Source organism: Panthera leo, chromosome A3 (genome assembly GCF_018350215.1).
Source record: "Panthera leo isolate Ple1 chromosome A3, P.leo_Ple1_pat1.1, whole genome shotgun sequence".
In the NCBI taxonomy this organism is placed as follows: domain Eukaryota; kingdom Metazoa; phylum Chordata; class Mammalia; order Carnivora; family Felidae; genus Panthera; species Panthera leo.
Window position 1 is genome coordinate 72,335,515 of NC_056681.1, and position 15,656 is coordinate 72,351,170.

General features: G+C 38.7%; 2 protein-coding genes across 5 annotated transcripts in view; one reads left to right on the forward strand and one right to left on the reverse strand.

Moving 5' to 3' along the window:
• Positions 1–5,227, reverse strand: part of ASB3 (ankyrin repeat and SOCS box containing 3) — a 113,898-nt gene extending 108,671 nt beyond the window's left edge. Inside the window, exons 1-2 of one of the 4 annotated variants that reach the window (XM_042932259.1) lie at positions 5,136–5,227; positions 4,717–4,915 (exon numbers count right to left, since the gene is read on the reverse strand). The gene's annotated coding sequence lies outside the window, so the exon portion shown is untranslated. The remainder of the gene's footprint in view (positions 1–4,716; positions 4,916–5,135) is intronic. The other 3 variants (XM_042932261.1, XM_042932258.1, XM_042932262.1) reach the window with 3 other exon arrangements.
• Positions 5,228–5,374: 147 nt separating this feature from the next.
• The window catches only part of ERLEC1 (endoplasmic reticulum lectin 1), a 31,206-nt gene continuing 20,924 nt past the window's right edge, over positions 5,375–15,656 (forward strand). The window contains exons 1-6 of the mRNA XM_042932265.1: positions 5,375–5,674; positions 11,678–11,782; positions 13,440–13,520; positions 14,492–14,569; positions 14,703–14,766; positions 15,272–15,306. Coding sequence (XP_042788199.1) covers positions 5,513–5,674; positions 11,678–11,782; positions 13,440–13,520; positions 14,492–14,569; positions 14,703–14,766; positions 15,272–15,306 — 525 coding nt within the window. The 5' untranslated portion in view covers positions 5,375–5,512. The remainder of the gene's footprint in view (positions 5,675–11,677; positions 11,783–13,439; positions 13,521–14,491; positions 14,570–14,702; positions 14,767–15,271; positions 15,307–15,656) is intronic.

The window sequence follows — 15,656 nt, forward strand, 5'->3', positions numbered from 1 at the left end:
GGCTCAGTTGGTTAAGCATCCAACTCTTAATCTTGGCTCAAGTCAGGATCTCATGGTTCGTGAGCTCAAGTCCTAAATCAGGCTCTGTGCTGACAGCGCAGAGCCTGCTTGGGATTCTCTCTCTCCTTCTCTCTCTCTCTCAGCCCCTTCCCTGCTTGAGCACACACACTTTCTCTCTCAAATTAAATAATTTTTTTTTTTTAAGTCCTTTTCCCACCAGGGTAAAATGTCACCCTTGACACATATTAAACTCCTTATGTCATTCCCAAGCTTCTTTCCTGTACTCAAACCAAATTACTTTTGATCTCAATAGGTCTTGGGCTCATGTTCTTTCCACTTAGAATAGGCCTTTCCCAAGCTCTATAAATCCAAATCCTACCATCTGTGAAGGTCCAATACAAATGCCAGGACTACTTTATTAGTTTCTACCCTTCCTTCCTCTCATCCCTTGCTAGAGGTAATCACTCCCTCCTTTGAATGTCCACAATACTTTATCCGTACAGTACTTCTCTAACACTCCCCACTTTTAATATAATTAGTTACATACAAGTCCTATCTCCTTTCTAGGTGGTAACATTCTGATGGACTTGATCTGTATCCACATCATTTTATAGCACCCTTAGTACTTGGGACAGTGCCCCAAAATCATATATGTTAGATGAATAACTGCACAACTTTCTTGTTCCCTCCCCAGATCTGCAGTTCTGCAACTAGCTGAAAATTACTGCATTGTACACAGAAAAAGGTAGCTTTGCCAAATAAAGAAGGATTTTTCTGTAATCCATAAATCAAAAGTTAAAATAACTGAAATTTAAAATTACATATTCTATACCATATTTATACGAGAAAAAGTCAAAAGACTACTAAATGAAAGTGTTGACTATTTTTTTCAGAATAGCAATTTCTAGGCTATGATAGGATTAACAGATTCAGAACAATCTTCAACATATTTATATTGAAATCCTCTATGATGATAACCTATGTGTATAATAATGACATTAGTGCAAGGTAAGATCAAGTGACTTATGAAATACCAAAGACACAATGCAAACGACCATCTGAATTATAAGCAGAGCAGGTATTCACTACTCTGACAAAATTCTGAAGTGCTAGGAAGGTCTCCTGCTTGCCCCTAAACATCTTTGCAATCAGTGAGCTATTGCCTAAAAATTCATCATGAATATTCAGTTTCATTTAAGAGTCTAAACCAGCAGTTCTCAATCATGGGCCATTTTTCCTGCCAAGGGACATGTGGCAGTATCTGCAGACATTTTTAGTTGCCACATGAGTGGGAGGGATTGTTAGTAACATTTAGTGGACACAAACCAGGTGATGAGGGAGCACAAAGCAAGCTGAGGGCACAGTACAGGCTAAGAGCACCCCTGCCCCCAGGTGGAATATGTGTGATATTCCTCAGACATTCCTGGCTACTCAAGAACAAAGGAAAGGGGTTTAAGTGTTTGCCATGGTAATGTGGGAAACTAAGGCAAACTAAAATTTAAATTCCCTTACTGCCTACAGCACATTGACAAGTCTTTGAAACAGAGTAAATGGGAACCTTGGCTTAACATTACCCTGACCCCCCAGGATCCTGTAAGTCTACTTTAACATATAAAAACTTCTTTGGAAACTTCCTTGATCTCAACTCCCCCACAATACACGCTGGCAATCATACTCCAAGCTTACGGCCAGCTGATATACATCTGAAGGGCCTCATGACTGAGGTTTTACTACACCCTAATAAATTGCATTTTCCTAACAGGAGCTAGCCCCTCAAGATCCTGGAAACCTTGCTTCCAAAATACTTTAGAAACTTACTCTATCCCAAACCCTCTCCTAACCTTAGGATATATAATCAGTTACCCGGGGCGCCTGGGTGGTTCTATTGGTTGGGTGTCTGACTTTAGCTCAGGTCAGGAACTCGCAGTATGTATGTTCCAGTCCCGCGGCAGGCCCTGTGCTGAAGCTTGGAGCCTGCTTGGATTCTGTGTCTCCCTCTCTCTCTGCCTCTCCCCCACTCACATTCTCTCTCTCTCAAAAATAAATAAGTTTAAAAAAAACCTTTTTTTTAAAAATCAGTTACCTGTCACAACCCCAGTGCAGCTCTTTCTGCCCACAGGTCCTGTCCCCATGCTTTAATAAAATCACCTTTTTTGCATCAAAGACATCTTCAAGAATTCTTTCTTGGCCATTGGCTCCAAACCCCCCACCATCACCCCAAAACCCCATCACCAAAGAGTTTCTTACTTATGTGTTATTTATTTAGACACCCACCCCCCCTTACTTGAACATAAGCTCTATTGAGCCAAATTCCATTATTATAGCCCCAGAGACTAAACCAGAGCCTTATAAGTATTTTTAATTTTTATTAGTTAAATGTCTTTTTCTTTTTTTTTTTTTTTTAAAGACTTTAAGTAGTCCCTACAGCCAAAGTGGGGCTCAAACTCACAATGCTGAGATCAAGAGTCACATGCTCTACCAAAACTGGTGCCCGTTTTGTTTCATTTTTAACGTTTATTTTTTGAGAGAGAGAGAAAAACAGAGCATGAGCAAGGGAGGGGCAGAGAGAGAGGGAGACACAAAATTCGAAGCAGTCAGCACAGAGCCTGATGCAGGACCATAGGATCATGACCTGAGCTGAAGTCAGACACTCAACCCAGGTGCTCCTGCTCGTCTTTTTCTTTCATGACAGAAAGATTTCCTATTTTATTCACAAGGATTATCTAATTATTCTCCTAAGTTTTCTTATATTGTTTTCTCTTTTTTGTGTGTGATTCATTTAAATCTTTAATCCATTTGGAATTAGTCTTTGTTTGTATACTTGAGAAACAGAAATCACATCGGATGATTCCAATGCAAAAACTCTACAATAATTCTGACCTGTTGGATAAAACTCAAACACCTCTGCAGAACATGTTAATGAGGTTTTGGGGTGACGGGGGTTCAGAGCTGACAGCCAAGAAAGAATTCTTAAAGATGTCTTTGGTGCAAAAGGTGATTTTATTAAAGTACAGGACCCATGGGCAGAAAGAGCTGCACTGGGGCTGTAAAGAATGACGGGTTATATACCTTGAACTTGAGGGAGGTATAGTCCAGAAGGGAAGTTTCCAAAAAGACTTTCATATGCTAAAGACTCACAGATTCCTGGAGGGCTAGCTATTGTCAAGCTAAGGTTGTTTTTGTCTCCAGCAAAGCATTAAAATCAAGACAGTAGGGAGTTTTCTTTAGCCAAGGATGGGATTGCCTTTTTCTTGTCAACTGGTAGGGACTCTTATCAGTTTAACCATTTGCTTTTTGCCCTTTCCTGCTTTCCTGTTTTTGGGTAGTGGGAGTTCCAAGGTATATCATACATATCCCAGCTGGGGGCAGGGGGTGTGCTAGCTTGTACTTTGCCCTCAGCCTGCCTTATGTTCCCTTATCAATACAAACTGATTGCATCTGTTCCTCTGTAGTATCAATCTCCTGCTCCTAATTCCATCTTATCCTGCCCTCTGACTATACCAAAAGGTCCTAATGGATCATCAGTAAGAATTATGCTTGAAATGCACTTCCCCATCTGCCTGCTGAACTTCTATAAGTCCTTAAAAGCCCCAGTTCTACAGTCACCTCTCCTGGAAAGTCTTTCCTGTCCAACCCCAGAGTTCCTCCCTCACTTCCTTCTTCATATCTCCACTTTCACATCTCTCTACTGTAATAATATACACCTGCTTCATAATATATATAAAGTACTTAATATACATAAGTACTTAATATACACAAGTACAAAATATACATAAAATATATATACCTGCTTCATAATATATATAAAGTACTTAGACTAGTGCCTACCACAGAATAAATGCTAAGTAAATGTTAAGTACTATTTTATTACCACAATAGGTCACAATTATTTGTGTAATCTCCCTTGCTAGACTATGGGGGACAGAAGACAGAGACGCACTTATCTGCTATTATTTTACCAAACCCACTGGTCTGGCACATATTAAACACTAATAAGTAATAAATAAAGTAATAAACAAGACCTCAATTCTAGACAGGAGTAATTTTGATACTGTGCATTCCCTATGTTTTAAATGAAAAAGGAAATTTTTCAGATGAAAAACTGTCTGCCGTTCCTGCTTTTTTTTAATTTGGTTCAAATTTGAGGAGTTCTAGCTTTACCCACCTCCAGAAAGACAATTCTTGGTGCTCCATAGCTACCACTGTATAACCTAGTATACTGGAAATGAAAACCATGGCATGGGGAGGGGAACTTAAAATTTTTTATCTTACTCTGAATGCAGTCAAGAGTTCATACCCTCACATTCTCTTGGCCCTGAACTTCACATAAGTAAACTCATCAGCGCAGCGCCTCGGTGGCTCAGTCCGTTAAGCGGCGAACCTCGGCTCAGGTCAAGATCTAGCAGTTCCTGAGTTCAACCCCAACATGGGGCTCTGTGCTGACAGCTCAGAGCCTGAAGCCTTTTCAGATTCTGTGTCTCCCTCACTCTGCCCCTCCCCAACTCGCGCTCTCTCTTTCCCTCTCCCAAAAATAAACATTAAAAAGTAAATAAGATATAACAAAAAAAAAAAAAAAAAAAAAAGGAAATTTATCAGTTTCCATGATGACACAACAACCCTATCCGTCAACCCTGGAATGAAGGAGAAGCCCCACGGGTGAAAATGCAGGGGCTGTGATGTCTAGCTGCTCTCTTCACGAGGAGTCTGCGTCCATACCAACTTCGGAGAATCACAGCATTCTTTTACTGAGGGAAGACAGGATTCCTCAGCTCCAGTATCCCCTAACCTAGGACTGCAGAGACAGTGAGCAAACCGCCCTGCGTTGGTCAGCAGCTGCAAGGCACTGAGATGACTACAGCCCGGAGTAGAAGAGGCGGAGAGAAGCTTCAAGCGGGAAAGATGAAACGCAGAGATGCTACGTGCGGAGAAAAGGAGAAAGGAAAGCAGCTGGAGGATAGATCAGCCAGGAACACCGCCACTTCTCACTTCTCATCTCCACCTCGAATCTTGGCATCCAAAATCTACACCCGCCACTCTCACTCTCTACTTTCCGCTCCAGGGCGGGCCAAGCCGCCGCCCACCCCCAGAAACCGGGCCGGTGGCAGGAGGGGGCGGTTGCAGCCTCCCGGACTCACCGGCTCTCGGTGCCGCCACTTCTGCGCGGAAAGGCCTGGTCCGAGGTGCGGTCTTCTGAAGTCTGCTCCCCAGAAGCCACGATGTTCGATTTCTCCGCTCCCCGCAACCGCGAGAACTCCAACCGGCGTCCGGGCTTCCGTAGGCGGACGGCTTGGCGGCCCCGGATGTTGATTGCCGCCTGCCCCGGAAACGGTGGCGGAAGGCCCAAGGGGGCGGAGGTGGCGTTGCCCTGCTCTCCGGAAGGAGACGTGGCGGCGGTTGGGCCCCCGGCTGCCTGGGTGCTTAGTAGTCCCGCCGCCTCCTCCTCCTCCTCCCCCTCCTCTCCTCTGTGCGCAGAGGAGGCTGTGGCGGCGGCTGGAGAAATCGGCAGCGGAGGATGGAGGAAGGAGGCGGCGGCGCGCGTAGTCTGGTCCAAGGCGGGCCGGTGTTATTGGTCCTCTGCGGCCTCTTAGAGGCGTCCGGCGGCGGCCGAGCGCTCCCCCAGCTCAGCGATGACATCCCTTTCCGAGTCAACTGGCCCGGCACCGAGTTCTCTCTGGTCAGTGCCCTTGCGAATCCTGTAGCTATCTCTCTCCCTCCTAGCACTAGAGTTTGGCTCCTTCTCTCCTTACCTGCGCGTTGCTCCCCCAGAACCACCTCTGCAGGCGCCTGCCCCCTTCCCTAATCCAAAGGTTCATTTATTTCTCATCCATTCATTCATACAGCAAGTGTTTAGCGAACACACTATGTAGTTGTGCCCTCCATGCTAAGCATTGGCGATTCAGAGATTACCTGCTCTCCCCCTTTTAAATTTGTCTCATTAGACCGTGCTTACCAACACTCCCACCCCACGGAAGCAGCTTTTTTGGAAATTAAGGCGCTTACGTTGAATCTTCTCTTTAGAAAGTCAGCTGCAGTTCTTCCTCCACCAGCCGCTTTCTCTCCTTTAGTATTGCACACAACCGGATCGACACAACCGGTTACACTGCAGATATGAGTTCCCTTTCACACTCGGTATATCTATCTTGTATACACACACGTGCATATGTGTATACGCACAGCTCTGTCTCCTTCAAAGTTGTTTCTGAGAGAGCTATTTGACCTGTGGGATGTTAACGATGCTGTATTCAGAATATCCTTTACCGTGTTAATGTATTGCAGTCGTAATACGTAAGACCCCAGAACATGAGATTTTATGGTCAGTTTTCCTAGAGTGATGAACGTATTTATAACTTAACAGTTAACGAAAATTTGCAGTCCTTCTGTCTTTGGGGAGTGCTCTGCTGAAAAGTCTTCCTACCACTGTAGGCCAATAAAAATTGCACACTTAAGATACTTACCGTGTAGTAATTATTTATTTCAAATTGAAGTCTTGGAAAATATAAAAGCTTTTTTTTTTTAATTCTTACTCCAGTTAGCTGCAGTCATTCCATGTGGGATGACTATTTTGTTCTATTACCATATTGTTCTATTACTACTTCACTGAAACAAGAATAAGTGGTCGCAAGCAAGATTTACCAGGATAACAAATGTCATGGTTACCACAACAGATTTCTACTTGCAGATGTTAGTTTTTGCGAGTATGTCACACTTTATTTCCCCATCCCTCTGTTTTCAGTTCTCCTGTTCTGGTAGTTCAGTGATTCTGAAATTTATCTAAGTAATTATTTCTCTGGGAAGCCAGGTTTATATTTGTGTTAATTCCATTAAATATTGTTATTTTAAAATACTTATATAAAAGTGTATTATAAGTGAGACATAACTTTAGCAGTCTTGAGGTGAACATAATTTATTTAGTCCAATCTCTGTTACTGTTTTAAAAGAGCACACAAAATGAACATGACAAGTATTAAACAATGTGGTCATTAAAATATTTTACTCTTGCACCTGTTGGTTTTTTTTTTTTTTAATTAAAAAACGCACACTGATATGCAGCCTTCAAAACTTACTGATGTGTTAGGTGGATGACTAAAATCAGCCTTTTTCAAGATTACTACAAAATTGTTTCATTTTTCTTCTGGCAGTGGTGTGTGCTGGCTGAAAGAGGTTATGGAAGATCTGTATTAAATTTATCCTGTACCAACCTTTCACATATCTATCAATTTTATTTTGAAATTGAATTTTTAAATTTTTTTTTAACGTTTATTTATTTTTGAGACAGGGAGAGACAGAGCATGAACAGGAGAGGGGCAGAGAGAGAGGGAGACACAGAATCCGAAACAGGCTCCAGGCTCTGAGCTGTCAGCACAGAGCCCGACGCGGGGCTCAAACTCACGGACTGTGAGATCATGACCTGAGCCGAAGTCGGACGCTTAACTGACCAAGCCACCCAGGCGCCCCTGAAATTGAATTTTTAATTCTTTTTGACAGTGCAGCATAATTTAAGATGGGTATATCTGAAGAATTTTTTTTTTAAGTTATTTTGAGAAAAATCTAGGGACATTTTTCTGTGAGTTGGCAAAAGGTCTGTGGCTTTCATGCAGAAATAAACCCCAGGAGTCATTATCATTGGCCTTTGGGTTTTGTTTTAGTATTTTTATAATATTAAGGCTTCCCTTCCTACTTTATGTAACTGGCACTACAGCCCTCCACACCTGGCACTGTCATTTTCTTTTATGAGCCAGTTGATTGGACATACGTAACCAAGCAGCTGTATGAAGGAGGATAAGGGCCTTTATCTCTCTACAATCTGAAGTTGGAAGAGACTGGATTAGAAGATGTGAATTTTTTTTAGCTTTAAAATTCTTCTGTACTTTAAATCATCTCCCCATTCAGATATATCAAAACAATACATAATCTTTACAATCTCACTTTCATATTTACTTAGAATAATTATTAAGCACCAACAAGGAATACATTTTTTTAACATTTATGTTCATTAATTAATGGCTATGATATTCTTTGTTTACTGGTTTTTAGCGTTCAGTTTTGTGTGTGTGTGTGTGTGTGTGTATTTTTCTTCTGAAATACCTACCATCTCTGTGTCTATTAAAGTGCTCAACAGTTTATTACTTCACAGAGTTCATAGATTTCACCAAAGTAAAACCACAAAATAAGTCTAATTTTCTCTTCTGTTGTTAACATAGAAATGTATTCCCAGTCAAACTTCCCCCAGACACTATGCTTGGGAAGAATGGTGACCAACTCTATTTAAGCATGTCATATATGTTGGCAAGTTGTGCCACTGAGTTTATTTTACAGCCTCTATCAAGATACTTTTGTCTTTTATCCTCTATCTTAATTCCTCCAGACCCTTGTTAAACATTCAGCATTTCTCCCCTGCCAACATATTTTTAAAGTTTCTTAACCTTAAAGTACCATACCCCCTTGGTTTAGTTTCATTATATTAAAATCTGATTTTTATCAGATTACTAATAGGGCCTCTTACACTGAAAATACTTTAGGGTATTAAGTTATATGCAACAACTTTTTTCCCTATCTAGATACATTCAGAAGTATTTTGTTTTCTTAAAGAACTCTTTTAATAAATCAAAAAGAAACATTTTTGTTAGATCAAAAAAGTTTTTTAAGTTAGAAAATCAGAAAAGGTTAACTTCCCTGTAATTTTTTCTGAAAATGTAGGGTAAAGTTTGTTAAAAATTTTTACTTGGTGATCCCAATAAGTGACTCTTTCAGCAGTTTTCAGATAGAAGAATTGCTACTTGGTCTGTTTTATTGAAGAGGAAACCCGCTTTTCCAAAACTTAATGAAACAGAAATCTTTGCATCTTCCAACAAGTGATGGCTTTTATTTCTTGTTACCTCTTACTTAGACCTTAAAAACAATAGACCAGAACATAGCTGGGGCGCAGGGTTGCAAAAGCACCTGACCCCGGGTGGTCTAAACAGACCAGGTTCAGCCACTCACCCCTAACAAAATCCAAAGGCAGAGAAATGAGTGGTGGTGAAACAAGACAGGAATTCATTTCAGTGACCCCAACAGCTGAAAACAGCAGACTAGCTTCTCAAAGACTGTCTCCAAAGTGCCAAAAATACTTTCAGGTTTATATATGGGAAATATGGGGCAAAGGTGGTGGATATGTGCAAGTAGGCTTTGGAAGTCAAATCGATCATTATCTTGGAGTCCATCATGGGCGAGGTCTTGCTGGCCCAGGGCAGTCCTTACTGTTTGAGAGTAGTTTTGGTTCCTGGGGATGCTTTGCCAAGAGACAAGCTGGAAAGAAAAACCCAACTAAAAAGTTTGAGGTCGAAATGGAGGTAGCTGAAATCCTCTTTCAAGAGGAATGAATTTCTTTATCATATAAACATAAAGCCCCAAGAGTGGTTTTCATTACAAAAAAAAAAAAAAGGATTGTCTTCCTTCCTTTGCTGTAATTCCAAACAAGCAGTTAGTTGCTTTTTCCATTGTTAGTATTTTGGTGAACAGTTTAGTAAACAAGTCAATATTGCTGCCCAATTCAACTTTGAACATCAGAGTTGCAGGTACTTCACAAATAGAGGTAAATACAGTTAAGTCATATGCTACTGGTGCTGCAGGATTTTTTTTTTTACCTCAATACCTGGGATTCGTTGTCTCACCACTTCAAAGAATGAAAAGGTGGACACAGAATGAGCAGTAGGGGAAAGTTTATTATAGACTCTAGATTAGAAAGTAAGAATAGTAGGAAAGCTGTCTCTACAGAGAGGGGGCATTCAAAGGTGAATACCCAACAATAGTGGTTTCACACTGTTTTGTAAGGTTCTGGTCATCACCCCCATACAAGTCCCCCTCCTTCCTTCTCAGGTCCTACCCTCATTGGCTTGATAGCTCTAGGTTCTGGGTTGTCCGTTCCTGATTGGCTTGTTTCCACTGTATGAGGGGTGGTCTATGGCCATATCTTTATGGGTTACACATTTATGGTCTCATACTTATTTCTACTTAGGTCTTTTGTCAAATTCCTTAGGGACACCTGAGGGGGAGTAGGTGGTGTCTGTTGCATTCTTAAGAGGAACCTTATGCCTGAGGGCGATTGCTGTGGTCAGACACTCCCAGCATTGTTCCAGAATACAAGTTTCCCACCCCACCCAACCTCAGGTCCTATCCTTTCCCTCTCTGCCTATTTTATCCTATCTTTCCCTATTATACTGGTTGTCTTCACTGCAGTAAAGGGATGATTTAGCAAGACTTCAGGCCAGCCATTGGTAAGCAAATGTGAATCCTGCTTTGAACAAGACACTGTCATACATTCTGCATATATCTGAAAAACATCAAAAGGCATTATAAATGTTATAGCAATTTGTTGGTGCAACTAAATAAATGTTTCTAAGAATCACTTTATCATAAATTTGGCTTTGCAGCTCTCACTTTCAACTCTGTTTCTCCTCTTCAGTTACAATGGTCTTTTAAACAAGGATCTTTCGTCACAGTACAGGAGCCTATATAGTAATCTAAAAAAAGGCTAACAAAAGCTGATTCAAATATGTTAAGGGGCACCTGGGTGTCTCAGTTAGTTAACCATCTGACTCTTGGTTTCGGCTTAGGTCATGATCTCAGGAGTTCCTGAGTTTGCACCCTGTGTTAGGCTCTGCACCGAGTACACAGAGCCTGCTTGGGATCCTCTCTTTGCCCCTCCCCTGCTCTCACTCTCTCTCTCTCTGTCTCTCAAGATAAATAAGTGAACTTAAAAAAAAAAAAAGAAAGCCCCAAGTATTTGCTGCCTGGCCCTTTACAGAAACTGTTTGCTGACCCAAAATGTATACTAAAAAAAAAGTTAAGTAAGCACAGAGGATTCTTAGTGATTTTTCTTTTAAAAGTATTTTATCCTGGAGCTCCTGGGTGGCTTAGTCAGTTAAATGTATGTATTCTGGTCATGATCTCACAGTTCGTGGGTTCAAGCCCTGCATCAGGCTGTTGCTATCCAAATATGAAAAAGAATGCGCTATGTTATCTTCAAGTGTCCCATCTGATGAAATTGAGAGTACATTTGTAAAGTGCTGTAGATTTTCACATATAGATGGTAATTGTTAATAGAAGTAATAAGTATTTAGTGATGGTGTATCTATGTATATTCATTGCTTCTTAATGCTTTTTAATCCATATTTTAACCTCAGTCTGTTGCATTACCAGTTTTTTGTTTATACTCCAAATTTCAGTTGTGTTCATTTTTTTGTTATAACACTTGGATAAAGTATGTCATCCTCCTTTTGTCCTTATTATTATTTAATATATAGAATATTTTCCCTGCCTTTGGAAATACATTTAAAAATTTTTCTGTTGACATGATGAATTACTTTGACCTAAGACTGTAAATTATTGGGACATCTGGGTGGTTCAGTCAGTTAAGCATCCAGCTCTTGATTTCAGCTCAGGTCATGATCTAGCGGTTCGTCGAATCGAGCCCCACTTCAGGCTTTTGCTCTACCAGCACAGGGATTTTCTTGGGATTTTCTCTCTCCCTCTCCCTCTCCCTCTCCCTCTGCCCTTCCCCTGTGCGTACTCTCTTTCCTTCGCTCTCTCTCTCTCAAAATTAATAAATTAACTTAAAAAAACTAAGACTGTAAATTATTCAATGTACTACAATTTAACCAGAGAAAATAATGTGTATTTTTTGTTCTTTTTCTAGCCTACAACTGGAGTTTTGTATAAAGAAGATAATTATGTCATCATGACAACTACACATAAAGAAAAATATAAATGCATTCTGCCCCTTGTGACAAGTGGGGATGAGGTAACTTTTTATAAATATATTGATAATCCCTGTCACCAAAGATATTCTTTAAAACATTGCAAACACATACTTTAAAACTGAATGACACCATACAGTGTTATTGCAATATTATTAATGATATTCCCTATGCTATAGTTTTGTTTTTTTTTTAATCTGTGACATTTATATTATAACTTGAAGTGTGTACCTCTTAATGCCCTTTGTCTCTTTCACCCATTCCACCACCCCCTCCTATGTGGCAACCACCAGTTTGTTCTGTGTATTTATGATTCTATTTGGTTTAATTTATATGTTCGTTTTTGTTTGTTTTGCTTTTAAATTTGACTTATAAGTAAAATAATATGGTAATTGTTTTTCTCTGATGTATTTCACTTAACATAATAACGTCAAAGTTTAACCATTGTTAGACTTTTTTTTGTTGCAAATGGCAGGATCTCATTAATTTTTTTGGCTCACTAATATTCCATTGTATGTGTATACCACATCTTTTTCATCCATATTTGGATGGGCACTTGGATTGCTTCCATATTTAGATGCTATAAATAATTCTTCAATAAACACAAAATATGCACATTAAAAAAAACTGAATGACAGGTTTTTCAGTAATCCTGTTTACCATAAAAGTAGTAATCACTTTTATTATTCTTGAATTCTTTGATTTTACAGTTCAACTAGGAAAAATTAGCAACCAGTTATTAATATTTTGAATGAAAATCTAATTCCATGCTTGCTTCTTTTATAGAAATGAGGGTTTTGAAACAGCATAATTTTTAAATGTATATCTGACATTTTTTATAAAGAATTTCTAACAAATCTATAGGTACCTATACTTTTTCCCCACCTTAGCTCATGCTCATTTCTTCCTCCTGAAATGCCCTAACTACCTCTTATCCATCCTTCAAGGCAATGACTTCTTTCAAGATGAAACAGGAGAGTCAGCATGGTAAAATGAAAAGGACACCAGCCTAGGAGCCAGGAGGCTGAGGTATAGGCTCTGGTTAGCTGTGGAACCTTGAACAAATTTGAAACTCAGTACTTCCACTCAGTAAATTTATTGAGCTAATTACATCATATTTTCACAGTCTGTAAAATGGAAACATTACAAACTCAATGAGTGCTTTCTTAGGTTTTGTTCAGATTTGAAATCTGTGAAAGACAGCTCTCTGTTTCATTTTCGTTTTAAACCTTCTAAAGACATAATATACACGTGTGTGCAGTCATACACATATGCCTATGGCATTCAAGTCTGAGATGTAAAAATATATAGGAAACTGGGATGTACCTTAAAACCTTCCCTTACATTCTGCAAGATTCTCCAAGATTCAACTACTCTGAGGCATTCATAGGTAGAATCTGTTCGGATGCAAGTATTTAAAACTTCTGAAATAGGTTTATAAGAATTGTTCAGGAAACTGATACTCAAAAACCTTTTTTTTAAGAGAAGAAAGAATGGAAGATTATTCTATGGCTCCATATTTTATACATCATTTCTTTTGAAAGAAGTGGCAAACCATAGGCTCTTATTAAAAGTTTTGACTTTTTTTTTCCTTTTTTATTTCCAAGCATTTGTGATTTGGACAATGAGTTAATACCCAGACAGCAGAGTTGGGTGAAGTTCTAGAATAATTGTAAGTATTAAACCCTAGTTCTTTCATAGGAAGAAGAAAAGGATTATAAAGGCCCTAATCCAAGAGAACTATTGGAGCCACTATTTAAACAAAGCAGTTGTTCCTACAGAGTACGTATTTTATGTTCACTTAATAAAAGTAGAAAATAAATTTCCAAATAGCCAATAGACCCTTAAAAATAATTCTGCATTTCTTTTTATTATGTTGTATCAAATTTTAAGTTAGTTGTAAATCAAATCATATTGCTTAATAGTATTTTGTTCATTTAAATTCCTGGATAGTAGATGCAGCAAACACCCATTAAAACTGATTTCAAATAATGTCACTTACCAAGTTGCTTTGAACGTTTTCTAGTTCAAAGGAAAGTTTCCTTATATACAATTGTAATTAAAAAAAATTTTTTTTAATGTTTATTTTTGAGAGAGAAAGAGACAGAATGTGAGTGGGTTAGGGGCAGAGAGAGAGGGAGACACAGAATCCGAGGTAGGCTCCAGGCTCCGAGCTGTCAGCACAAAACCCAGCGCAGGGCTTGAACTCATGAGCTATGAGATCTGACCTGAGCTGAAGTCGGACGTTCAGCCGACTCAGCCACCCAGGCACCCCTACTCCTGATCTATTCTTAATGCCTAAAACAAGGCTTAGCCACAGGGGGCCTGGGTGGCTTAGTGTCAGACTCAGGTCATGATCTCATGGTTTGTGAGTTCAAGCCCAGTGTTGGGCTCTGTGCTGTCAGTTCAGAGCCTGGAGCCACCCAGGCACCCCAATATACAATTTTAATTTAAAAAAATGCTAATTGTTATTTTTTTGACTATGTCAAAAATAGTCCCTAAGGCTAATAGTTATCACAGATCCCACATGTATTCTAGACCTTCACAGAGTTTTCACATACAGCTAATTAGTGAAAACAGTGAATATGGCTTCAGAAATTTCATATTTTTCTGAGGCATAATAATGTTTCACCTAATGAAAGCTTACTCTAAATCTTGAGGGAAATGTACTCAACTACATAAAATAGAAGAAAGTAATTCAGTTGAGTTAGTTATGTGGCTTTTGTATGTGTAAATACATCCATTTTTCTTAGATTGAGTCTTATTGGACTTATGAAGTATGTCACGGAAAACACATTCGACAATATCATGAAGAGAAAGAAAGTGGTCAGGTACGTTTTTCTTCAAAACATCAAGTATGGAACATTAGAAAACGAGAATGTTAGTAATTAGATTGATGATTTTCAAGTTATATTCTTGGCAGTTGCAAAATACTTACTGTTTTTATTTTATTTCCAAATATAGAAAGTAAATATTCACGAGTACTACCTTGGGAATATGCTGGCTAAGAACCTTCTATCTGAAAAAGGTTTGTTTCCACAGAGTGATTTGATAGTAATGCTGGAATTTGGTTGAAAGTATATGCTCAAATTGGAATTTAAAAGATCTTGTCGGAAACTGGATGAATTTTAAAACACTAAAATAAATTTCTGAACAATCTCTTAGAAAGCTTTTTCAAAGAGATTTTTTCATTATTTTCGACCTCAACAAACAGTATCCTTTTTGCTACCTATTAATCAATTCTATTAAATCTGTTAAGATAATACACGTTAATGTGACATTTATATAGTGTTAGTGTTAGTCTTTTCCTTGGTTTAACATAGTTGTTATGTATGGAAATAGAAATGTAGATGTATCCCTGCAATTGTGAAATAAAATAAAAGTTGTAAGATAAAAATTATATGTATGTTTGGGATCTTCTTTAGAAAGAAATTTAAAATTAAAAGGATGATTGAAAACTTAAGTCATTTGTATTTTATATATAAGTCACTGGTCATTCTTTACACCTACCTTACTTTTATATTATTCCACAGATCAAGAAGCAGATGAAAAAGAAAAATCAAAAGAGGCAAGTGACAAGTGTTGATTTTTTTTCACTCTTAACATCTATTATTAGTGAGGCATGAACTTACACAACTTAAATGACAGAATTTAGTCTTGTGTTCTTTACCTATTGCATACCCCAAAGGATTGGGTCAAAGAAAATTTTCAGTATGTTAGGTTTTTCTGAGAAAAGTTATACTGTGATACTTTTATTTACTTTTAAGATCATAGAAAAATAAAAAAATTTACCAAAGATATATCTGGGAAACTTTTCGTAATAGCAGTGTATCACTTCAAGGCTTAGCAGTGGTTCCCTGTTTTTAACATTGGAAATAATTATAAATTAGAGCTTTTGCTTTTTTGCCCTTGTTTGGT